This window comes from Salmo salar, chromosome 20, assembly GCF_965601325.2.
Source record: "Salmo salar chromosome 20, fSalSal1, whole genome shotgun sequence".
In the NCBI taxonomy this organism is placed as follows: domain Eukaryota; kingdom Metazoa; phylum Chordata; class Actinopteri; order Salmoniformes; family Salmonidae; genus Salmo; species Salmo salar.
The window spans coordinates 46,669,733-46,695,994 of NC_138310.1; the positions used below are offsets into that span (position 1 = coordinate 46,669,733).

General features: G+C 45.2%; 1 protein-coding gene across 1 annotated transcript in view; it reads left to right on the top strand.

Annotated features, from left to right (window-relative positions):
• LOC123729216 (glutamate receptor ionotropic, kainate 4) overlaps window positions 1-26,262 on the top strand; it is a 185,446-nt gene that overhangs the window by 76,792 nt on the left and 82,392 nt on the right. Inside the window, exon 6 of the mRNA XM_045703471.2 lies at window positions 25,861-26,022. Coding sequence (XP_045559427.2) covers window positions 25,861-26,022 — 162 coding nt within the window. The remainder of the gene's footprint in view (window positions 1-25,860; window positions 26,023-26,262) is intronic.

The window sequence follows — 26,262 nt, forward strand, 5'->3', positions numbered from 1 at the left end:
CTTACTCACGTCAGCCACGAGAAGGAGAGCCCACACTCCTTGGTAGCGGACCGTGTCGGTGGCACTGTATTATCCTCAAAGCGGGCAAAGAAAGTGTTTAGTTTGTCTGGAAGCAAGACGTCAGTGTCTGTGACGTGGCTGGTTTTCCTTTTGTAGTCCGTAATTGTCTGTAGACCCTGCCACATACGTCTCGTGTCTGAGCCGTTGAATTGCGACTCCATTTTGTCTCTATGCTGACATTTCGCTTGTTTGATTGCCTTGCGGAGGGAATAACTACACTGTTTGTATTCATCAAATTCCCAGTCACCTTTCCATGGTTAAATGCAGTGGTTCGCTGTTTCAGTTTTGCGTGATTGCCGCCATCTATCCACAGTTTCTGGTTAGGGTAGGTTTTAATAGTCCCTGTAGGTACAACATCTCCTATGCACTTCCTTATAAACTCACTCACTGGCAATGTGAACATGTCTAGGTCTGTGTCTGTATTGGATCTAGCTCAAATCAAAAGGTGTGTGTGTTTCTGTTGTCTGAGGAGAGATGGGGGGTGAGAGCAGAAGACACATTTTTCTTCAAATGGACAAATAAAGTTGTATTGTACAGTATCGTATCAGTTTCATATCACAACTCAGGCTAAGACCCAGATGCAGACACAGGAGGCAGATAGTATGAGTCTCAGAGTTTATTATAGTTCGAGGAGCAGGCAAAAGGTAATCAAAATCAGAGTCAGGCAGGTACAGGGCGGTGGGCAGGATCAGGACTGGGAAGACTAAGAAAAACAAAAACTAGAGCACAGGAAACACGGGAACACGCTGGTAGGACTTGACGGGACAAGACGAACTGGCAACAGACAAACAGAATACGCAGGTATAAATACACAGGGGATAATGAGGGGAGATGGGAGACACTTGGTGGGGGGTGGAGACAAGCACAAAGACAGGTGAAACAGATCAGGGTGTGACATTTCATCTGAAACTGTTGAATACCTGACATCAGCAGCAGACATTTCCTTGGCCTGGGTGAAATAACCTTCTCTCCTCAATATTCATCAGCCTGTCTTGTCCAGGCTGTAGGTGATAAAGTTCTGCGGGGCTCGGTCTAGAGTATCAGGGGAGTCAATTGGCCTCCAGAGATCGATCGCAAGCGCTCAGGGCTCACCGAAATGAGAGTTTAGCTCCCCTCTCATTTCCATCGGCTGTGTGAGATAAACCCTGCTGTCTTGTCTCGTCTGAGTCCAACTTACAGGCTATGAGGCTCATCTCTGACATACCACGAGATGAGATGACCCCAGGCAAACTTTGGCGTGAACCCACTGCTGCAAGTGTGCAAGATGTGTCATCCATTTGTCAGTGTTATCTGTCTCGCAGCAAATTTCCTCTGTGTTCAGGATTCCTTACCTCAGAGCCCTTCATACAGAGAGCAGCATTAATTTGTAATTGAAGTGGAATAGTTCCTTTTTAATAGTATTTCTCAAGTGTGACATCATTGGGTTTTCTGTTTCTATTTCCTTGTTCTACCCTGATTCGAGAGAGAATAGAGATAGTGTAAAAATTGCAGTTCATATTCTCAGCATATGGTGTACTCTGCGAAATTCGTGGCCTTGTCCACTACTAGATTATTCAGGAGATCATGTCTCTTCCACCTTATAAATGTGCTATTATTGTTGCAGGCTCAGCCATAATTCTCTGAATAATGGATCCGCAAGAGGTCATTTATTTTTAACACTCCACAGAAAAGCCAACTTGTTTTTGATATATGCCCCTATTAAACATTTTCAAATAAAGGTAATGCATCAACTTCCACCGTGCTGTGCTGAGATGTACAGTAATAGAAGCATTGCATGCATTATTGCCGTCATCTCCTATGAACCCATAGGAATATGATACGGTATTACTCTCATAGGTTACGTCCCAAATGGCACCCTATTCCCTTAATAGTACACAACTTTTGACCATGGGCACATAAGGAATAGGGTGTCATTTGGGACTCATACATACATACCAATATTTACTGTTGTCTAAGACAGTGGAAATTAAATATTAATTCATCAAATTTCAGTATTACCTCTATATATAATGAGTGTGAGAGCTGTGCTGACATTTATTGATGCTCCTTACTCCCCAGTCTCTGTAATTAAGAGGCAGCAGGACGCTTTGACTGAATTTACATGGCAATTGATATGAGCATGAAATGACTTATTGCCCAAAACAGTGTGTGAACATTCCAGCTATTAGTGTAATCACTGTGCCACTAGAATTGGATTTCATTATTGCACACAGACAGAGCTGCCTGGGCTGAGAAGGCATTACTGTCTTCTTCCACCGTACAAAAGGATGTAATTAATTGATATTGTAAAATAAATATGCCAATTTAAAGATATGATACTCAATCAGGAAGTACTGGAGCCCTTGGTACTGCATTCCGGTGGTGTCTTTGGATTGATTAGGCATAGAATGGGTTTCTCTTTCCCGTTTTGCTCATCAGACGTTCTTTTCATCCAAAAACCTGGAGGATGTTCCATGAGGGACCATCATCATCACCATCCTCAAACTCCAGATCTGTTGACCATAAACTTCTTCCAGTAGATTCGATTACCAGCAACGTTTGCAGTTTTAAGTGGTTGAAGCCACTTGTTTTTCTTCCCATGCCTTTCTGTTGTACAGTATGCAATTTTCACAAATGTGACCGACTTTTTTTGTAGCAAAATTTGAAATTGTGTTTTTTACATTGGATAAAATCAGTCACAGAGTAAAAAAATTATATATCATACACTGCATTTGAGGAACAATGGGAAAGACTATAGGCGATTCTACACCTGCATTGCTTGCTGTTTGGGGTTTTAGGCTGGGTTTCTGTACAGCACTTTGAGGCATCAGCTGATGTAAGAAGGGCTATATAAATACATTTGATTTGATTTGAAAGTAATTCTGCTTTGAAAGTTGATAAACTTGTAATCTCACTTTTGAGAAAATGGCCTTTGAATATTTTGGTACCTACTGGAGAGCTCTTCTTTGTCTACACCCATTCAGCATTGTTCCCACCCCATTTAGTGTTCTGTCCTAACAACAGCAGTCAAGCACCCAAGCTAACTGGCTAACGTTGGCTAGCTTGCTAGCTACTTCCAGACATTTGATTCGCCCTAGCAGAGCTGGTTAGACTGTTTTTATGTTATCCAGAGCCTTGGTGACGGCAACTGTGCTGCTGGCAACAATTTACGCTTTTTTTGCCAACGTTTACTGGCACCGGCCATATTCAACGGGTGTTGAGTGTTCGTAAATTCGTCAGTTATTCTGCGCTCTGGCACACTCAGACGAGAGTGCTCTAAAATCAGAGTATTTACCAGCTACATCTATCAACAGTTGTCGCAGTGAAATTCTATTGAAATGGTTACTTGCATAGTGGAGTCTTTTGTTAAGACATGTAGCTAGCTAGATAGTTAAACAATGAACCATAGTCCAACTCATGGTGTTACTACCCTGCATGAATCTGCAGGTAGCTAACCAACCAGGTTCGATGTTAGCTAGCTAACATTAGGCTATAACTAACAAAGCAAATTACTCTGAGATACGAATAATAACATCATACACGTAACGCAAGCTAGTGAGCCAGCCAGCTAAAGTTAGCTGGCTAGCTAACAGTACACTTTAACTTGAAATGAAAACGACTTTCTGTCTGAAAAATCTGAAAATGTAGCTAGGTAGACTATCTTACCCGTATACATCATGGATGGACGCTTCTCCCTGTCACTGATGCCATGATTGCCCTTAGTTTGAAGATGTAATCTGGAGACAGGTGTTTTCTCTATCTCCTTAGCTATCATACTATAATTCCACTGATTTCAAAACTCAGTCCTCCAGAAAGTGTAGAGCAACACTTATGCAGGTCTACGACGCAATATATTTTTTAAAAGCCATGTTAGACAGGATTACCTACACATACTGACCAGCTCAAATAGACAGAAGCGTGCTATATGGCAGACCAATTTGAACTCATCTCTCGGCATGTCCAGCCAACTCATTATCTTAGTCAATCATGGCTAGCGAGAAGGTTGCTGACTTTTTCTGTGGCTAAACAAACTAGGCTTATAATTGAACAATTTTATTCGTATTTACAGATGGCATACACGTTTATTATTAAGGATCATGAAAGTTCACATGTTCCAGAAGGCATTTCTGCCAAAAAGGCACATTTTGATAAAAAAAAGTTTATGTTCAAATGGCTTTCCTGTGTGTAGTGACCCGCGACATACAGTGGTTCCTCCTTTAAAAGTTGCGAGCTTGCACCACGGGACTTAGAGGTACGCAGCGTCACGGCTTCATTGCTCCAGACCACCACAAGGGGAGTTACAGCACTCATTATGCATTTGGGTCCCAAGGTTTTTATATGACCAATCATATCGAGTGGTTCCAATGACAAATTTTGACACGAGCCACCTGGTGGCGTTCTTCAACAAATATGGCAGACAAAACATTACGGAACCAAATGGTAAGTTGTTATAACGCCATAACGAGTCAAGCAATATGTTAATGTAGAGACAAACCTTTGTTAAGTTAATTTATGAAAATCGCTATTTAGCAAGTTATCTGACTAGCTAACATTAGCCAGATAGCTAGTGTTAGGAGAATGAATTTGCAATTGTTTAATGTTTTAGGGACTCCTGAGAAAACCAGCAAACTAGGCTGTCGTCTTGTGAAACAGTGGATGTAAAGAATCTAGCTAGCTTAAGCATTTACTGCAAATTGAATGTACAATTGTGTAATCTTGCCTTGCAATGCAGGTAAAGTAACATAGCTAGCTAACTGTTTACTTGCTTATTGTGTAGTGCAGGATAAAAATAACTGTATGCCTATGGATGTGTAGCTAGCTACAGTATGTAGCCGATCTGTGTATGGACGGTTCAGGTATGAATCTCTGAGACATTATTTTTCAGTCATATCAAACTCCATTATTTGAATGATGCTCTGTCTGCATGTATGTATTACAATTATACACTTCAACAATGTTTACCACTCCTGCTCCTGGGACATCATTGATTACACATTGTAACTATGCAATAGTCTAGAAACATGATTGATTTGTAATTCATATATACAGAAAAAAACGATGCATATCTAACTCCCTTCATCTGCATTAATGTGAGAACACAGGATAGTATTTTAATGAGATACTTAATTTCAACCAGTGGAGAATGTGAAACCAGGTGTCATAAATGCATTATAATTATGATAATTGTAATATTATACATACATGTTCAATCTGTACTTATAAAACGAGGAAGAAAGACGAGGTGGGGAGAGAGGTGTAGAAGACAGAAAGGGAAAGCGGTAAGAACAGAGGCAGACAGCATATGATTCATGAATTACAGTGCTACCCTAATACTCTCTCACTTTATTACAATTGTGGTGTCTCCTAAACAGCCATTTAAATATCGAGGGCTATGTGTCTCACCACTTGGTTATTGCAAGGCTAACCCCCTGTCATGGGCGTCGTAAGGATTGGACCAAGGCGCAGCGGATAAGTGCTCATCTTCTTAATTTATTTAAAGAAAGCACTTAAACAAAATAAACAAACAACGATACCAGTTCCATAAGGCTCCCAGGCTATATGGAAAATAACCACCCACAAAACACAAGTGAAACAAACACAACTAAATATGGCCTCCAATTAGAGACAACGACAACCAACTGCCTCTAATTGGAGGTCATTGCCAAAAACCCAACATAGAAATAGAAAACTAGATATAAACATATAAATAGAAAACATACAACCTAAACCAAACACACCGAAACACACAAAACAAACACCCCCTGCCACGCCCTGACCAAACTACAATGATAAATAACCCCTTTTACTGGTCAGGACGTGACACCCCCAGGGAAATCATGACTTGGCAGCAACAGATAGCAACAGATAGTCCAGTAAAAATGGCTGTGTTTATGTGGTATAAATCTGAAAATTAGCAGCTGACATCTTAAGGGTTTTTTAATTAATGCATGTGAGACAGGTTCCATGTACAACAAGACAGGCAGAGATGGAGAAAAAGAACACAGAACAGTTTAATTACCTCTGGTTATGGACACTTTTAAAGCTTCCACGGCCTGTTCCTTGGACAGTGAACATCTGACAATGTCTACATTTTTGACCCCTTGGTCAGCTCGCTCTCTGAAAGTAAAGGAAACAGCTTATTTTTTAAAGATATGAAAACAATAACTGAGAAATGACTGTTCAATCTAAAGCAGCAGATGTCATTTTTAGGGTACATCAATACAGCCCAGTGCTGCTTACCTGAGATGCCATCTTCGTAGGTGTCCGCTTTGACTTCCTTTGTTTCGGAAAAAACTTGCTTTCAGAGCAATTATTTTTGATTGAAAATAAGAAAGGTTTTTCTCTCGACAAAAAGACACAAATGTACCTCCATAGCATATAACAATTTGCCTGTGAATAACCACACCTTCATACAAACGTGCTACTGTATCCAGAATTCTTGACGCACAACCGAAGATGCTGCCATATCCTGCCAGCACGCCCACAAGCGAGCCACTGAGAATGATAAATGATGACGTGTGGAAGAGGGAAAGGAATGAGATGGGAACAGCAATTTGTTGCAAGTTGGAGAGGAGGGCTAATAGCTGAACAATAGACTATTCAACCTTTACTAAAGAATAGTCTAATAGCCGAGCTAAGTGTGAAAACCCCCCCTCCTATTGCAGACCAGATTTGCCCTAATGACCAAGGGGTAGCTTGCTACTCAATGTAATAAAGTAATGACTTTTCAAATAAGTTACCTTACACGTTATGTTGGCTGACAATTTGTTAGCTACGCTGTCCTTACGAACCACATAGCATATCATTACAGCAGTGTGTACCGGTATGTTAGCTAGCTACCTAACGTTAGTAGTTTAGTATACATTAAACTTTCCAGTATATTAACTATAGGCTATCTAACTACCCAACGTTTATTGACTTGATTATTCTTGTCATTCTTAGCTTAGCTAAATGGTAGAGTCGTTGTGCTTTCTCAAAGGACATTCGGGTGCTTTCGTAAATTCGTTCTGTTTATCTATAGGCTGGATAATAGAATGAGTCAAAATTCCTCCAAGGCTGAAAAACACTTAAGAACGTTGGCTAAGCTGAAACACTGGTGCGAGCCCATAGCAAATTATTATCGAATGTTCGCAGAGCCTGTTTTGACTGGAGTAATGCTTAGAATTCAATTTTGCCTAAATGGCACAAAAAATGTATCTCTTTTTATTTTACCACTGCAATCTGTTTGTCGGACGAAACTGGAAAAAAATGACTTGTGTAGAAAGTTAACATCCGCACCTCGATGGTGGCAACTGTGCTTATGTCTCCGTAATGAAAAAGTAGGGAAAAAATTAAAACGTATATTTCTGGTCTAGCGATCGATGACAAACAAGCTCGCTGCACAGACTTACATAATTACAAAGAGGAGATTCTCCTGATTAAAATGGTGCCTGTGTTACAGTTTTGCTTTCAACACTCTCCTCGCCCCTACCTGGGCTCAAACCAGGGACCCTCTGCACACATAGACAACAGCCACCCTCGATGCATCGTTACCCATTGCTCCACAAAAGACGCGGCCCTTGCAGAGCAAGGGGAAGAACTACTTCAAGGTCTCAGAGCGAGTGACATCACCGATTGAAACACTATTAGCACGCACCCCGCTAATTAGCTAGCCATTTCACACCGGTTACACCAGACTTGAAAAAAATCTAAATATACACATTGCGAGATATTTGGCGAAATAGACAGACATGCCTATATTTCCCCCATAGGAAACAATGGGAAGACCGCAGAGTTCCAATATTATTTTTGTTGTTTACATTTTAGCTATAAAACAATGTGAGCAGTTCTCATTGCCAACAACAGCGAAGCAGGCATTGTGACGTTGAACAATAAGCTGGGAATAGAACGTTCGGAAGGCGAGTTGGTGCTCAATAGAACTAATAGGAGCTGGCAGGGTGAAAAATGCACTAAAATAAGGCCTGTTTTTTCACGATTACTTCAAAACGACGGCAAGCAGCTGGGAAATATGGTCATATTATGAAACTGGGCTCCACGGTTTTTAAAAATGTCATGTGTCCAGCCTACTATCTACACGGATTTCAGAGCACTCTCGTCTGAGTGTACCAGAGCGCAGAATAATTACTTTACGAGCGCTCAACACCCTTGAATATGGCCGGTGTCAGTAAACGTTGGAAAAAAGCGTAATTAAATTGTTTCCAGCAACACATTTACAGTCACCAACGCTCTGATTAACACGAAAACTGCCTTACCAGCTCTGCTAAGGCGAGTAAAATGGTCAGAGTGGTCTCATTTGTGTCTGGAATTAGCTAGCCAACGTTAGCTTGGGTGCTTGACTGCCGTTGTATGGCCAGAACGCTCAAATCAACCCTACTCCTCGGCCGAACGTCCATTGTGCACACCGAGAGCGAAACGGTCTGAATTTACAAACTGACAATTTTCTCTGAATGGAAACACCATAATATTAATCAAATGAATTATGCCAAATTTCTTCAAATGAATCCCATATACTATGTTATTACAAAAAAGGTTTTAAATTCTCTGTTAATGCCAATACGGAATACTATCAAATGCTTCTTAAAGATGCCCTCTGGTGGTCAAACTAGCAATAACTTGCAGTAACAGAAGAAATGGCTGAGAATTAAAATACGTGCCACAGAATGCTGCAGCAGCACGCAGGGTGTGCTGCAGTATGATGCAACGTTTAAAGGAGGACCCCTGCACGCCTAGTTTCCTGAAACGAGTCACTAATCCCTGATGGAATGCCTCAGTACTCTCTCTTGTGTATGGGGCCTTGAACTCGCATAACATGCAGCTACAACACCAACAAGGCTTTTTCAAGTGTTTTGGCACTCAAGGACAATAGCTACTCTGAAAACATAACCCTCTAATTATGACGTTGTTCAGTAGGCTACTATAAAAGACCCTTTCGCTGCTCTCCTCTTAATACACTTAACACAAACATTCAGCGACATTTCTCGGAAATCACATGAGCTGTGACCATTCTTTCACATTAAACGTAACTCACAGAATGGGTGATAATATCTCATGTCACTGAAAGCAAAAGATGAGGTAATATTGGTGTCAGTCAGTTATCATGTACCATTTAAAGAGATGCCTAATTAAATGCGTAGAGTAAATTCCTATTTAGTCAACTGTCTCTGACGTTAATTAAAGCATCCTTGCAACAATTCATGTCTACCTTTGATCATGGTAGGCATTCGCAGCTGTACAGCTTGCTAATGCTAACATGCTTTTCTTTCTAATGTTAACATGCTAGCTGGTTTTCTCTTTCTTTTGTGCTAGCTTGTTACTCTGCATTAGCTTCTTGACATTGAGCTATACGGCTTGCTAATGCTAACATGCGTTTCTTTAAATTTGTTATGCTAACATGCTAGCTAGTTTTATTTTTATTTTGTGCTAGCTTGGTACTCTGCATTAGCTTCTTTACATTGACCTAAATGGCTTCCTAATGCTAACATGCTTTTTTATTTTAGCCTCTTGAAATTGCTGCTGTTATACAATTAGCCTCTGAAGATGTACAGTTTGTAAAACACAATCCTATGTGCATGCTGAAATGTAGTCTAATTCTATCTTTAAGTATGCTTGGACGCTCTTGGAGCTTAGAGAGTATGCAAGCTCACTATAATCTTGGCACATCCATCCTATTTGAGAAAACTAGATTGATGGAAAGAGGGACAAGTCTGAGTTTCCATAGGGTTTCGACCTCACATACATACCCAGAAGGTCATCCTTGGCTGTAGAGAATACACTTCAAAATAAGGTTGGATTTTGTGTGTTTGCTTATTAGCAAACATAGCTTAGCAAGTATGTTACACAAGGGGTCCTTACTAATGGAAGATTACCTTACAGGCATTGAAATGGTGTTAGATTCTATGAATTTGCAAAATAATGTGTTTGTTAGCAAGTATGCTCAGCATTACAAAACAAATCGTTTTTGATAGATAGCTGAAGGAGTCTAGCTGTGTGGCCCCTGTTGGTTGGGCCCCTAGCAGCTGTGTGAATGTGCGTGCGTGTGTGTGTGCATGTGGTCCCTGACAGTGCACAACAGTAAGGTAACAGCCAGGTCTCTGGGGAGCTCATTATTCAGCTCTCAAGTTGGATTCACCACAACAAACAGAATGTGGGAGAGTTTTTTTTGTGTTTGTGTGTGTGCATGTGCATGTGCCTCAAGCTCCCTCACGACGCCAGGACAGCAGAGTCAATCACCACCTTCCGGAGACACCTGAAACCCCACCTCTTTAAGGAATACCTAGGATAGGATAAAGTAATCCTTCTAACCCCCCCCCCCCCCCCCCCCCTTAAAAGATTTAGATGCACTATTGTAAAGTGGTTGTTCCACTGGATATCATAAGGTGAATGCACCAATTTGTAAGTCGCTCTGGATAAGAGCGTCTGCTAAATGACTTAAATGTAAATGTAAATGTGCCTGCCTGTCTGCGACGTGCATGCATGTGTCTGCACGCATGTTTGTGTCTGTTAGTATGCCTGTGTTTTTCAGAATATGCTATTAAGAGGGTCCAGGAGGTGCCAGCAGGGGAACAGCGGGTTGGCCCAGCACCTCGTTTCTGATTGCTCTCCAGGTGACAGGCTGTGTCAGGAGGCCCATGGCCAGCCTGTCAGCTGGAGGCCACCGGGGCCAACCTGCCTGGCCCACCTCTCACACTTACTCTCTGTCTTTTCTGCTGCTCTTTATGCAAGCAGGGATGTGTGTAGGGATGTGTGTGTGTGAGGGTGAGGGGGTTGGAGCGGGTTGTGGGTCAGGTGAGGAAGGGTGGGTGGGTGGGTGAGGGTTTTGTGTGCGTGCATGTATACGTGTGTACAGTTCCTTCAGAAAGTATTATTCCACATTTTGTTGTGTTACAGTTTAAGATTACTCTGTTTTTCATATGATGTACCCAATGATTAATGAAAACTTGCTATGTCCTCATTGTGATTTTATGGACGTATTCAATGCGTCTTATCTATACACTTTTGTAATATTTGTGAAATGCATATTGTTATGTTTGGTAGCACTTATTTATTTTTCCTTTGCCTCCAACCCCTTTCCATACGTGGAACGGATGTGGGTGGGGCTAGGTCTACATAGATGTGCTGTTTTCAGAAAATTCACAAAAGCTCTGACGAAGGCCGTTAGGCCGATACGTAAGCTTATTAAATATCAGTGATACTATCAAGAGCAGTGTGCGGTTTCCTTTTTTCCTTCATCCTGTTTCAACTGTTGCCATGCGCCTGCAGCAAGATTGCTCAGATGTGCGAGTGCCTTTTGAATGTTGTGTCACAGTCTGAATTCAAAATGGATTCCATTTAAAAAAAAATATTCTTCATCCTCTGTCAAGTTGGTTGTTGATCATTGCTAGACAGTCATTTTCAAGTCTTGCAATAGACTTTCAAGACGATTTAAGTCAAACTGTAACTAGGCCACTCAGGAACGTTCAATGTCATCTTGTTAAGCTACTCCAGTGTATATTTGGCCTTGTGCTTTACATCTACAATGGTGTTCATTCATCCTCAGTTTTCTCCTATCACAGCCATTAAACTCTGTAACTGTTTTAAAGTCACCATTGGCCTCATGGTGAAATCCCTGAGCAGTTTCCTTCCATTCCGGCAACTGAGTTAGGAAGGATGCCTGTATCTTTGTAGTGATTTGGTGTACAGTATGTAGGGGGTACAAGATGTGGTAGTCATTCAAAAATCATGTTAAATACTTATTGACTCAAGACATTTTAGCTATTCATTTTTAATGAATTTGTATTTCTAAAAACATAATTCAACTTTAACATTATGGGCTATTGTGTGTAGGCCAGTTACACAAAATCTCAATTTAATACATTTTATATTCAGGCTGTAACACAACAAATTGTGGAAATAGTCAATGGGTGTGAATACTTTCTGAATGCACTTCAGCTTTTATTAGGTACATGAAAATGGATCGCTCCTGAGTCACGTGGCCGCGGCATCCCCAAACCATCACACTAGCACCACCATGCTTGACCGTTGGTATAAGGTTCTTACTGTGGATTGCAGTGTTTGGTTATCGGCAGGCGTAATGGGACCCATGTTGTCCAAAAAGTTCTACTTTTGACTCACCTGTCCATAGAACAGTCTTCCAAGAGTCTTGATCCACGTGCTTCCAGGTGCTTTTTGGAAAAACCTGAGTAAACCTTTTGGACAAGATGGGTCCCGTTATGTCTGGCGAAAACCAAACACTGCATTCCACAGTAAGAACCTCATACCAACGGTCAAACATGGTGGTGGTTGTCTAATGGTTTGGAGATGCTGCCTCAGGACCTAAATGACTTTCCTTAATAGAAGGAACCATGAATTATACTCTGTATCAGAGAATGTCAGGCCATCCATCTGTGAGGTGAAGCTGAAGCGCAGCTGGGTCATGCAGCAAAACGCACAATCAATTCCACATGAAAATGGCTAAAAAGCAACACATTTTAAGTTTTGGAATGGTCTAGTCAAGGTCCAGACCTAATCCTAATTGAGACGTTATGGCAGGACTTGAATCGAGCAGATCAAGCTTGAAAACCCACATATGTCGCACAGTTCTGCAAGAGTGGGCCATAATTCCTCCACAGCAATGTGTTAGACTGATCAACAACTACAGGAAGCATTTGGTTGCAGTCATTACAACAACTACAACCTAATTTTGACCAAAATGAACTGGAGAGATTATTGCTTCCAAGGTTTCCTGTTTTCAAGCTCTACAGAGGGTGCTCTAGCAAACATACAGCAGAGACCTGAGGACAGCATCCAAGACCTGGAACTGAGTGAGTAGTGTTTGGTCTGATGCTATTATGAAAGCCAAGAAGAAAACGAAAAATGAAAGAAATGAAAAATAAAGTACATTACAATGATATATTTTATTTTATGGGGACTGAATGGTGAGTTAAGGCTCCCAGGCTTGCAAGGACAGACCAGATACAAATTCAATTAGCACTAAGGTGTGAAGTAAAAGGTGTTGAGGCCTTTGGGCCCAACAAGTGGCAGGAGTCTTTGAAGCGTCCTCTGAAGCAGCTGTTCAAAGACCATTCACTGGCATTTTCTACAAGAAATCTGCCTCCAGAAATAAAAGCTCCTCCCAAGTGGGTGTGACACCTACTCCTGTTGCCTGCTGCACTGCTTCTTGGATTCCACCTGGCGATCTGTTCACCGTCTGCCCTGGTCTGTCTCCCCCTGTCTGGTACAGGTACCTCCACCACACTCACCCCTCTCTCCAGCACATACGCACTGTTGGGGCGAGAGACTCTGAATTTACAATGGCTAGCCCCAGGTCCTTATATATTTTATTATTTTATTGTGCATTTTGCTATTTTGCTATTTGCCTCATGACTCCTGCATACTTTGTTGACTACAAACATTCTTTACCCAACCGTTGGACAGACTTTGTTTGTTCCCACAGTCGGGAGTCTGATTCTCTATTGGCCTCCCATCCTATTCTAACCACCTCTCGCCGGCCTTGTATTCATGTTACCTGATGAAATTATTGTACAATATGATCTTGCTGCCATCTGATGCACATTCAGATGTCATAAATCAGCACTACAGAGCTCTCCCTGTCCTATGCCCATCCTCTGCTCTCGCAAAAGCCAGTGTTTTCTGCACGTTAACGCTAGAAGCTTAGTACCAAAAATGGATCAATTGAAAGTGTGGGTTCACAGCTCCGATCCAGATGTGTTGGTGTTGAGACGTGGTTAAGGAAGTGTGTTTTGAATACTGATGTTAACCTTTCTGGTTATAACCTTCTTCGGCAAGACAGATCTTCCAAAGGTGGGGGAGTGGCAATCTTTACCAAGGATCACCTTCGGTGCTTGATTGTCTCTACCAAGTCTGTCCCCAAACAATTTGATTTGCTGGTTTTAAGGATTAAACTTTCAAATAGCTCTTTGTTGATTGTTGCTGCGTGCTATCGTCCTCCATCAGCACCAGCTGTACCCTACCTGCCCTAAGCTCTCTCCTGGCCCCTTACACTAAGTCTGAATTTGTCCTACTAGGTGATCTAAACTGGGACATGCTTAAACCACCTCACCAAGTCCTAAATCAATGGGACTCCCTAAGTCTTTCTCAGATTATTACCAATCCCACAAGGTACGACTCCAAACACCCAGAAAAGGCTACTCTCCTCGATGTTATCCTCACAAATAATCCTGATAGGTATCAGTCTGGTGTTTTCTGTAATGACCTTAGTTTTACAGCCTGTGTTCGTAATGGCTGCTCAGTGAAACGACCTGTCCTGATTTGTCATAGATGCTTGCTAAAAAACTTTAATGAGCAAGCCTTCCTTTATGAACTGGCCTCTGTAAAAGGGTATAGAATCAGCTTGATCCCCTCTGTCGAAGACTCTTGGACCTTCTTTTTTGATATTTTCAGTGGTATTGTTAACCTCTATGGGCTAGGTGGGACGCTTGCTTACAGTTGAAGTCGGAAGTTTACATACACTTAGGTTGGAGTCATTAGAACTTGTTTTTCAACCACTCCACAATTTCTTGTTAATCAACATGCCCCCATAAAGAAAATGAGAATTAAAAACAGGTTCAGCCCCTGGTTCGACCATGATCTTGCAGAGTTACTCCACCTCAAGAATTGCATTTGGTGAAAGGCTCGGCACACGCATACTCAGGCTGACTGGCTATCGTTCAGGCAAATGAGAAATAAGTGCACTCAGGCTATCCGGAAGACCAAAGTTAGTTACTTTAAGGAGCAGTTCTCTCTTTGTGTGTCTAACCCCAAGAAGTTCTGGAAAACGGTTAAAGACCTGGAGAATAAACCCTCCTCCTCTCAGCTGCTATGTCCCTTAATGTAGGGGTGGCAGGTAGCCTAGTGGTTAGAGCGTTGGGCCAGTAACTGAAAGATTGCTAGATTGAATCCCCTAGCTGACAAGGTAAAAATATCTGTCGCTCTGCCCCTGAACAAGGCAGTTAACCCACTGTTCCTAGGCCGTCATTGTAAATAAGAATTTGTTCTTCACTGACTTGCCTGGTTGAATAAAAGAATGTTGATGATGTGGTTGTTACTGACAAGAAGCACATGGCTGATCTCTTTAATCACCACTTAATTAAGTCAGGATTTCTATTTGACTCAGCCATGCCTCCTTGCCCGTCCAACATTTCCTCATCTCCCACCCCTTCTAATGCGACTATCCCCGAATCTTCTCCCTCTTTTTCCTCTGAGTCCAATGAGTCACTGACTCCGATGTGCTAAAGGAGCTCCTTAAACTTGACCCCCAAAAAACATCTGGGTCAGATGGTTTCGACCTTTTCTTCTTTAAGGTTGCTGCCCATATCATCGTCAAGCCTATCTCCAACTTTTTTAACCTGTCTCTCCTTTCTGGGGAGGTACCCATTGCTAGGAAGGCAGCCATGGTTTGTCCTTTATTTAAAGGGGGAGATCAATCTGATCCTAACTGTTATAGGCCTATTTCTATTTTTCCCTGTTTATCAAAGTGTTGGAAAAACTTGTCAGTAATTAACTGACTGGCTTTCTTGATGTCTATAGTATTCTCTTGTGTATGCATTCTGGTTTCTGCTCAGGTTATGGATGTGTCACTGCAACATTAAAGGTCCTCAATGATGTCACCAATGCCCTTGATTCTAAGCAATATTGTGCTGCTATTTTTATTGACTTGGCCAAAGCTTTTGATACGGTAGACCATTCCATTCTTGTGGGCCAGCTAAGGATTATTGTTGTCTCAGAGGGGTCTTTGGCCTGGTTTGCTAACTACCTCTCTCAAACAGTGCAGTGTATAAAGTCAGAAAATCTGGTGTCTCAGCCACTGCCTGTCACAAGGGAGTACCCCAAGGTTCGATCCTAGGCCCCACGCTCATCTCAATTTACATCAACAACATAGCTCAGGCAGTAGGAATCTCTCTCATCCATTCATATGCAGATGATATAGTCTTATACTCAGCTGGCCCCTCCCCGGATTTTGTGTTAAATACTCTACAACAAAGCTTTCTTAGTGTCCATCAAGCTTTTTCTACCCTTAACCTTGTTCTGAACACCTCCAAAACAAAAGTCATGTGGTTTGGTAAGAAGAATGCCCCTCTTCCCACAGATGTCATTACTACCTCTGAGGGTTTAGAGCTTGAGGTAGTCACCTCATACAAGTACTTGGGAGTATGGCTAGATGGTGCACTGTCCTTCTCTCAGCACATATCAAAGCTGCAGGCTAAAGTTAAATCTAGACTTGGTTTCCTCTATCGTAATCGCTCCTCTTTCACCCCAGCTGCCAAACTAATTGATTGGCAGGTAAGATTCAGATGACCATCCTACCCATGCTAGATTATGGAGACATAATTTATAGATTGGCAGGTAAGAGTGCTCTCGAGCGGCTAGATGTTCTTTACCATTCCGCCATCAGATTTGCCACCAATGCTCCTTATAGGACACATCACTGCACTCTATACTCCTCTGTAAACTCCTCTGTTTACCCGTTGCAAGACCCACTGGTTGATGCTTATTTATAAAAACCCTCTTAGGCCTCACTTCCCCCTATCTGAGATATCTACTGCAGCCATCATCCTCCACATACAACACCTGTTCTACCAGTCACATTCTGTTAAAGGTCCCCAAAGCACACACATTTATGGGTCGCTCCTCTTTTCAGTTCGCTGCAACAAACACTCAAACTGGACAGTTTTATCTCAATCTCTTCATTGAACGACTCATTCATGGACACTCTTACTGACAGTTGTGGCTACTTTGTGTGATGTATTGTTGTCTCTACCTTCTTGCCCTTTGTGCTGTTGTCTGTGCCCAATAATGTTCGTACCATGTTTTGTGCTGCTACCATGTTGTGTTGCTACCATGTTGTCATGTTGTGTTGCTACCATGTTGTTGTTATGTTGTGTTGCTACCATGCTGTGTTGTCATGTGTTGCTGCTTTGCTATGTTTTTGTCTTAGGTCTCTCTTTATGTAGTGTTGTGTTGTCTCTCTTGTTGTGATGTGTGTTTTGTCCTATATTTATATTGTATTTATTTTTTATTTTTAATCCCAGGCCACCGTGTCCGCAGGAGGCCTTTTGCCTTTTGGTTGGCCATCATTGTAAATTGAATTTGTTCTTAACTGACTTGCCTAGTTTAATAAAGGTTAAATAAAAAATATAAATATAAATTGCAGCTAAAAGTGGTACATCCAGTTATTGAGTGTAAGAGGGCAATTACCTTTCCACACAGGGGAATTAGGCGTTTCATAACTTTGTTATTTAAATAAATAAAGTAAGTATCAATTTTGCTAGCTAGGTTTCTCCAGACGCCGCCGGTGGATATTTGGTGACCTTGTGTTTCATGTGTTTGACTGTACCCAGGAGGGGCACACTTAATGACCATCTCATTTGCACGGGCTCCTCTTCTAATGATCTGTTAAAGTGCACTTAAAGAGTAATCATGGGGCCAATCCCATTGGGCTTGTCAGGATACACTGGGGAAAAGTGATGGGAAGACCATGAAACTGTTATCAGCGCGCAAATGGTAGTCAATAAAGGTGTGGTGGGGACTTTAACTTAACTGTTCGAATGTCGTAGCCCTTTACACTTGTAACTGTATACGGGTTGAAAATGGCAGATTTGGACACTGATAAGCCCCTAAATTGGAACAGCAGTGACTGTACAGTAACATGCTATACATGACGTCAGAGCTCAGGGTCTCCTCTTCACAGCTCTGTATGGGTTTTGACTGACAGCCTTTCTGAACTTGAGCACTGCGGGTGACAAGAATTTGCCCCCATCCTTCCCACTAATTGTCTGAGTGAGGGAAATGTTGTAAATTAAGAGTACTCGATGTATTTTGAAATATGAGATGTTGAGGATTATAATAAATACCACTTTGATGTCATACAAGCAAGCCAAACACCCGTGAGTCCAAATGTGCACTTCACATTTCCATATCATAAAACTCATGTAATACAGTGTCAACGTTTATGATCGCAATGTTTGATGTACAGTTACAAAATGACATGGTGTTATACCCTGGGTCGTCCTGAACAGAATGAGCCTATGTTTGTTGTATTGTGAATAAAAGGTGTGTACCACGCATCTGAAGGCACTCATGAATCCATTCCATACCCATCAAAATGGTGATCTGCTTCTCTGAATTGCCTTTTGAAAGCCAAACACTGTAAGATTGTATTTAATATTTTAGCTAGTCAAGTTGGCAGTAGAACAACATTTCAAATGATGCCCACCTGACCCAGATTGCGATTTATAATGGACCATTTTTAAACAACAGTAATTGTGTGATGGCGGGAAGGCAGGCCTGTGTTCCAAATAAAGCTACAAGTGCGCTTTGTCACGACAGTGACGGATGGTGGCGCCCCTCCTCGGCCGGGCGGAGCTCGGCGGTCGTCGTCGCCGGCCTACTAGCTACCATCGATCCCTTTTTGTTTCACTTTCGTTTGGTTAGGTCTAGGTAGGCACACACCTGTTTTGGGTTAGTCATTAGTAAGGGGGGGTTATTTAGGTTAGCGTAGGATGTATGTGGTTGTACGTGATTGTGTTGCTTGTCCGGGTTTTGTGTGTTCGTAAGAACGTGTATTTAGTTTTTCCTTCTGCCAGTGGTTTCTTTTATTTTGTGTACACCACCGCAGAATCGTTCTGGGCTGCGCCCCTATACCTTGTCGACCACGTACAGTGCTTCAAATAAAGAAGGGTGGTCACGAACTCTCTCTGTCTCCTGCGCCTGACTCTACCTCTCCTGTTGTTCCTCGAGCCAGCCCGTGACAGAAATCACGTACCGTAACTAAATGGAGTCAGCAGGAGCTTCAGCGCCAGCCATGTCCATGGAGGAAACCGTCGACCAACACTCCACCCTGCTCCACCGGCTGGGGAACGCCATGGATCAGGTGTTGGCGCGCCTGGAGAGCTGGGACCGACGCGCTCTCGGCCCCCTGAACTCGGCAGGCCAACAGCCTGCGCCCCCACCAGCACCCACAGCACCCGGTACCAGTGGGGTGAAACTCGCTCCCCCCAGGGAGTACGATGGAACGGCCGCTGGGTGTAAGGGCTTCTTGCTCCAGTTGGAGTTATACCTGGCGACCGTTCGTCCCTCTCCCTCGGGGGAGGAGAGCGTCAGCGTCCTCGTCTCCTGCCTCACGGGTAAGGCCCTGGAATGGGCAAACGCCGTGTGGGACAGTCCGGACTCAGCCAGGGACAACTACCCAGAGTTCACCCGCCGCTTTCGGGCAGTATTCGATCATCCCCCGGAGGGGAGAGCGGCGGGTGAGCGGCTGTTTCACCTGAGGCAGGAGACGAGGAGCGCGCAGGACTTCGCTCTCGAGTTCCGGACCCTGGCCGCGGGAGCAGGGTGGAATGAGAGGGCCCTTATAGATCACTACCGTTGTAGTTTGAGGGAGGACGTCCGCCGGGAATTAGCCTGTCGGGACACGACCCACACACTGGACCAACTGGTGGATCTGTCCATCCGACTGGACAATCTGCTGGCCGCCCGCGGACGTCCGACCCGGGCCCTGCTCATTCCACCCTCCAGTCCTCCTGCTCCCACGCCTATGGAGATAGGGGGGGCAGCAGCCAGGAAGACTGGAGGGGGAGGTCGCTCCTGCACCTCATGTGGTCGCAGAGGGCACACTGTGGACCGGTGCTGGGGAGACTCCCCTAGGAGTCCAGAGGGCAGGCAGAGCGCTCCTTTGACACCTCAGGTGAGTCAGCACCAGCCTCACCCAGAGCCCCCTGTCCGTCACATGTATGTGTCAGTGTCCTTTCCTTGTTTCTCCCCTCACTCCCGGTTTAAGGCGCTAGTCGATTCAGGCGCAGCAGGGAGTTTTATGGACCGTGGGGTCGCGGCTAAGTTAGGGATTCCCCTGGTCCAGTTGGACCAACCCTTCCCCGTGCACGCCCTAGACAGTCGACCACTAGGGTCAGGGCTGGTCAGGGAGGTCACTGTGCCTCTGGTCATGGTAATGCGGGGGGGTCATGAGGAATGGATTAGTCTTTTCCTCATCGATTCCCCAGCATTTCCAGTGGTTCTAGGGATTCCCTGGCTAGCCACTCACAACCCTAAGATTTCGTGGGGACAGAGGGCTCTTAAGGGGTGGTCAAATGAGTGCTCGGGCAGGTGCATAGGAGTTTCCATCGGTGCGACTACGGTGGAGAGTCCAGACCAAGTATCCACCGTGCACATTCCCTCAGAGTATGCCGATTTGGCTATCGCCTTCAGTAAAACGAAGGCGACCCAATTACCACCTCATCGACGAGGAGACTGTGCGATAAACCTCCAGGTGGGCGCTGCCCTTCCTCGTAGTCACGTTTATCCCCTGTCTCAGGAGGAAACAGCGGCTATGGAGACATACGTCACTGAGTCCTTGAGGCAGGGATACATTCGGCCATCTCACTCACCCGTCTCCTCGAGCTTCTTTTTCGTGAAGAAGAAGGAGGGAGGTCTGCGCCCGTGCATTGACTATAGAGGTCTAAATGCCATCACAGTGGGTTTCAGTTACCCACTACCTCTCATCGCCTCGGCGATGGAGTCATTTCACGGGGCGCGCTTCTTCACGAAATTGGATCTCAGGAGCGCATATAATCTGGTGCGTATCCGAGGAGGGGACGAGTGGAAAACGGCATTTAGTACCACATCTTGCCATTATGAGTACCTCGTCATGCCGTATGGGTTAAAGAATGCTCCCGCAGTCTTTCAATCCTTTGTGGATGAGATTCTACGGGACCTGCTCGGTCAGGGTGTAGTGGTGTACATCGATGACATTCTGGTCTACTCCACTACACGCGCCGAGCATGTGTCTCTGGTGCGTAAAGTGCTTGGGCGACTGGTGGAGCATGACCTATACGTCAAGGCTGAGAAATGTGAGTTTTCCAAACCAGCCGTCTCTTTCTTGGGGTATCGCATTTCCTCATCAGGGGTAGTGATGGAATGTGACCGCGTTTCAGCCGTGCGTAATTGGCCGACTCCCACCACGGTGAAGGAGGTGCAGCGGTTTTTGGGATTTGCCAATTACTACCGGAGGTTTATCCGGGGCTTTGGTCAGGTGGCGGCTCCCATTACCTCACTGTTGAAGGGGGGCCCGGTGCGGTTGCAGTGGTCCGCGGAGGCGGACAGGGCCTTTAGTCGTCTGAAGGTTTTGTTCACCGACGCTCCGGTGCTGGCGCACCCGGACCCCTCTTTGCCCTTCATAGTGGAGGTGGACGCGTCCGAGGCTGGGGTAGGAGCCGTGCTGTCCCAGCGCTCGGGCGCCCCCCCAAAGCTCCGCCCCTGCGCCTTCTTCTCTAGGAAGTTGAGTCCGGCGGAGCGTAACTATGATGTGGGGGACAGGGAGCTGTTGGCTGTGGTCAGAGCCCTGAAGGTGTGGAGACATTGGCTTGAGGGGGCACGTCACCCTTTTCTCATCTGGACTGACCACCGCAATCTGGAGTACATCCGGGCGGCGAGGAGACTGAACCCGCGTCAAGCCAGGTGGGCGATGTTCTTTACGAGATTTCGGTTTAACATCTCGTATATCCCAGGTTCCCGGAACACTAAGGCCGACGCACTGTCTCGTCTCCATGACGCCGAGGAACGGTCCACCGAACCCACTCCCATACTTCCAGCCTCCTGCCTGGTGGCACCGGTGGTCTGGGAGGTGGACACGGACATCGAGCGGGCGTTACGGACGGAGCCTACTCCTCCGCAGTGTCCAGTGGGTCGTAAGTACGTTCCGCTCGATGTTCGCGATCGGCTGATTCGGTGGGCTCACACGCTTCCCTCCTCGGGTCACCCAGGGGTTGAGCGGACAGTGCGTGGTCTTAGTGGGAGATACTGGTGGCCCACCTTGGTGAGGGACGTGAGGCACTATGTCTCCTCCTGTTCGGTGTGCGCTCAGAGTAAGGCTCCCAGGCACCTGCCTAGAGGGAAATTACAACCCCTCCCGGTTCCACAACGACCATGGTCCCACCTGGCGGTGGATTTCTTGACCGATCTCCCGCCGTCTCAGGGCAACACTACGATCCTGGTCGTTGTGGACCGGTTTTCTAAGTCCTGCCGTCTGCTTCCGTTACCCGGTCTTCCTACGGCCCTGCAGACCGCAGAAGCCTTATTCACCCACGTCTTCCGGCACTACGGGGTGCCCGAGGATATCGTCTCAGATCGAGGCCCCCAGTTCACGTCCAGAGTGTGGCGGGCGTTTATGGAGCGACTGGGGGTTTCGGTCAGTCTGACCTCGGGGTTTCACCCCGAAAGTAATGGGCAGGTGGAAAGGGTAAACCAGGAGGTGGGCAGGTTCCTGCGGTCCTACTGCCAGGACCGGCCAGGGGAGTGGGCAAGGTTCGTGCCATGGGCCGAAATGGCTCAGAACTCTTTGCGCCACTCCTCCACCAACATATCACCATTCCAATGTGTGTTGGGTTATCAGCCGGTCCTGGGGCCATGGCATCAGAGCCAGACGGAGGCCCCTGCGGTGGAGGAATGGGTTCAGCGCTCAAGGGAGACCTGGAACGCTGTGCAGGAATCCCTGGAACGAACCAGGGTACGACAAAAAGCGAGCGCTGACCGGCACCGCAGCGAGGCCCCGGTGTTCACCCCAGGGGAGAGAGTCTGGCTCTCGACCCGGAACCTGCCCCTCCGCCTGCCCTGCCGGAAGCTGGGTCCGCGGTTTGTGGGGCCATTTAAAGTCCTGAGGAGAATAAACGAGGTGTGTTACAGATTACAACTTCCTTCTTATTATCGCATTAACCCCTCGTTTCATGTGTCTCTCCTCAGGCCGGTGGTAGCTGGTCCGCTGCAGGAAAATGAGGTACGGGAGGTCCCTCCACCCCCCCTGGACATCGGGGGGCCCCCGGCGTACACAGTCCGGTCCATCTTGGACTCCAGACGCCGGGCGAGGGGCCTGCAGTACCTCGTGGACTGGGAGGGGTACGGCCCGGAGGAGAGGTGCTGGGTACCGGTGGAGGACATACTGGACCCAGCGCTCATCCGGGAGTTCCACAGCCTCCATCCGGATCGCCCTGCGCCTCGCCCTCCGGGGCGTCCTCGAGGCCGGCGTCGGCGCGCTGCGGGAGCCGCGCGTCAGGGGGGGAGTACTGTCACGACAGTGACGGATGGTGGCGCCCCTCCTCGGCCGGGCGGAGCTCGGCGGTCGTCGTCGCCGGCCTACTAGCTACCATCGATCCCTTTTTGTTTCACTTTCGTTTGGTTAGGTCTAGGTAGGCACACACCTGTTTTGGGTTAGTCATTAGTAAGGGGGGGTTATTTAGGTTAGCGTAGGATGTATGTGGTTGTACGTGATTGTGTTGCTTGTCCGGGTTTTGTGTGTTCGTAAGAACGTGTATTTAGTTTTTCCTTCTGCCAGTGGTTTCTTTTATTTTGTGTACACCACCGCAGAATCGTTCTGGGCTGCGCCCCTATACCTTGTCGACCACGTACAGTGCTTCAAATAAAGAAGGGTGGTCACGAACTCTCTCTGTCTCCTGCGCCTGACTCTACCTCTCCTGTTGTTCCTCGAGCCAGCCCGTGACACGCTTGCTCTAGTTCCTCAACGGCACAGCTAGGAGAGCTCAAAAAACACCTTATAGTTGACTTCTTTGAGTCATAAAGGTGCATTGAAATTACTTAGGAACTGTGCACACTTTGGAGGGGTGTGTAGCCACTTGGATACACCAGTTAGACCTCTCACTCAAACCCTTGTAATTGTTTTGTCTTATGTTGGACCTACCCCAAACTTTCCAAGAATATTCTGATCATGTTAATGAATGTATCCAGAGTAGTTTCAGCTATAATTATCAACAAATGCGGCTAAAAGAACAGTAAATGTAAAACTCACTTAAAATCAACAGTGTAATGTTGTGTCAGGTGAACTCTTGTCCTCAGCTTTAGTCTAATAATTGTCCCATAATCTCCAAACTGTTACCTTTTAATTGCTGCCATGGTTATGCATATGCTTTCCATATTTCTTCTGTAAAAAACATCTCAATTTATCTATATCCATATAGGCCAATTCCCACAAGTGTAAAGGGTTAAAGTAACGCGAAGGTAATTGAAGTGTGTGTGTGTGTGTGTGTGTGTGTGTGTGTGTGTGTGTGTGTGTGTGTGTGTGTGTGTGTGTGTGTGTAAAATGTTTCCACTCGTAGTTTATTTTTTATTGTTGCCGTATAAGAAGGGTCAGTGCCCATATATTATGCTATTTTCATAATTAAATATATTGATTATAAATATTGAGGGTAATTAAATGTTTTAAGATGTGGGGTGTAGTTCCAATTGTACTCAGGGCTGTGAACAACACCTCCGTCCATGTTGGAAATGTTCTCATGAATGAATGAATGAATGAATAAATTAATCTTTCGGCATGTTTATTTTAATACTCATTCATAAAGAATTAAGCACGGAGATTACACTGTTTCTGGCTCAACTCAGCTTTCCTTTTATCAAGTGCTGTGTGTTTCACTCCTCAATATCTATTTATCTCAAGTCCTCAATGTCCTGAATGCACTTGGCAGAAAGTTCAAAAACAATCTGCCAAGAGTTTGCCTCGAAAACATCAAAACATCGGAAGCTAGTGCGTCAGCTTCGATTGGGGTGTAGCGTCTCGCCTTAAACTTTTCAGATTGCTTTTCTTCACCTGGCATGGACAGAAATGTACTGATTTCAATCAGATACAGAGACAACATGGCTAAGAGAGTAAATCAAAAAGAGCTGTGTCACCACTAAACAGCATTGTGTTGTTGGTCTAGATTGGGAAGACGTAAGGCTGCCAGTTTGCATTGCGGTCTGTAGCTAGTGATGCTAAGGGAATTCACCAGGGACTTTCGCCTGTTCTGTTCTCCCTCAGGGGCTCTGATGAAAAATATTTTGTTCCTCCGTGGCCTGCTCACCTTCTCCTACTCTGCTAGTGTTTGTTGTAAGAGCACCAGCATCTAGTTGGGCTTTGATCTAGTGCTGCAGAGGAACCCGCTAACACGCTACCTTATCTAATCCTTGGGATTTTAAAGGCTACTGCCGGTGTCTTGTGAGGTTCCTGTTCTGAGAATGATTCTCTTCCTACTCAACTCACCAGCCCCATCACCTCTTATTGAGGATTGGACACATTCGCGCACGCACACAGACACGCACACACACACACAGACTCAGCACAGACACACCACCTCCTCTCTCCTGTCTTCCACTGTAGAGTAGTCTGTCTCTGACTAAACTGTCTGAAGCCTGGGCACCTTTCCTCCTCCTCCTTTTCCACCTCCTCCCCTTCATATCTGTCCCCGGGCTCAGCGAGGTGACAGGCGGCGTCACTGTTATAGACTGTAACGCTGGCACTGACACCTGAGGGTGACTGGGCTGATATCTCTATTAACCTTCTGGTGACGTCCTCCCCACCGCTCGGGAGCCACCAGACTGAACTTAGGGACATCAAAGTATAAGTTGTTTTTCACCCAAGCACATTTCCATGGGCTCGTTCCAGGCTGTACACACCTGCCCACGCATGTATGAATATGCGCTAAACTACAAAAGGAACACATGCACACGTTAATGCACACACACACCACATACATACACACACCACACACACACACACGCACACTGAATGAATTACGTGGGTTGTGTACATGTTAGGAATCTTAATCATCTGGATTAATGAACTTAATATAACGAACATTCAAGTAATTCAATGAAATTGGGGCTAAACTTATTAGATTAGCATGTGCCCTTTTCCCTGACATTGATTAAATATTCCGTTCATTCACATATCTCCTCCATATCGAGGCAACTAAACATGATTTATGTCGGACATGTCAAAGCCCTTGTCATACACTGTACATACCTAATACCATTATACCTTTGACCCTCTGACTCCTCCCTCTGCAGGAATTCTCTCTGCTGCGATTGGATGACGTGCCCAGTGAGCGGGTGAACATTCTGGGCTTTTCCGTCTTCAACCGAACACATCCCTTCTTCCAGGATTTCCTCCTCAGCCTCAACCGTTCCTGGCAGGAAAACTGTGACCACGCCCCCTTCGCCGGCACACCGGTGAGACCAGGGTTCAGGTTTATGTAGGACAGAGAGGATTTCTCAGCAGCTAGACAATCATATCTCATCTCCATAATATATTTACATCTGAAGGTTCTGTAATGTTGCAGGTAGAAATGTAACAAATAGACCCGATGATTCCCAAGTCTACTCTAGCATGTACTATTGGAAATTCAGCTCTGTTAGATACATTTCCATCTGTAACCAAACAGAGTGTTCAGATATATGCAGAAAATATAT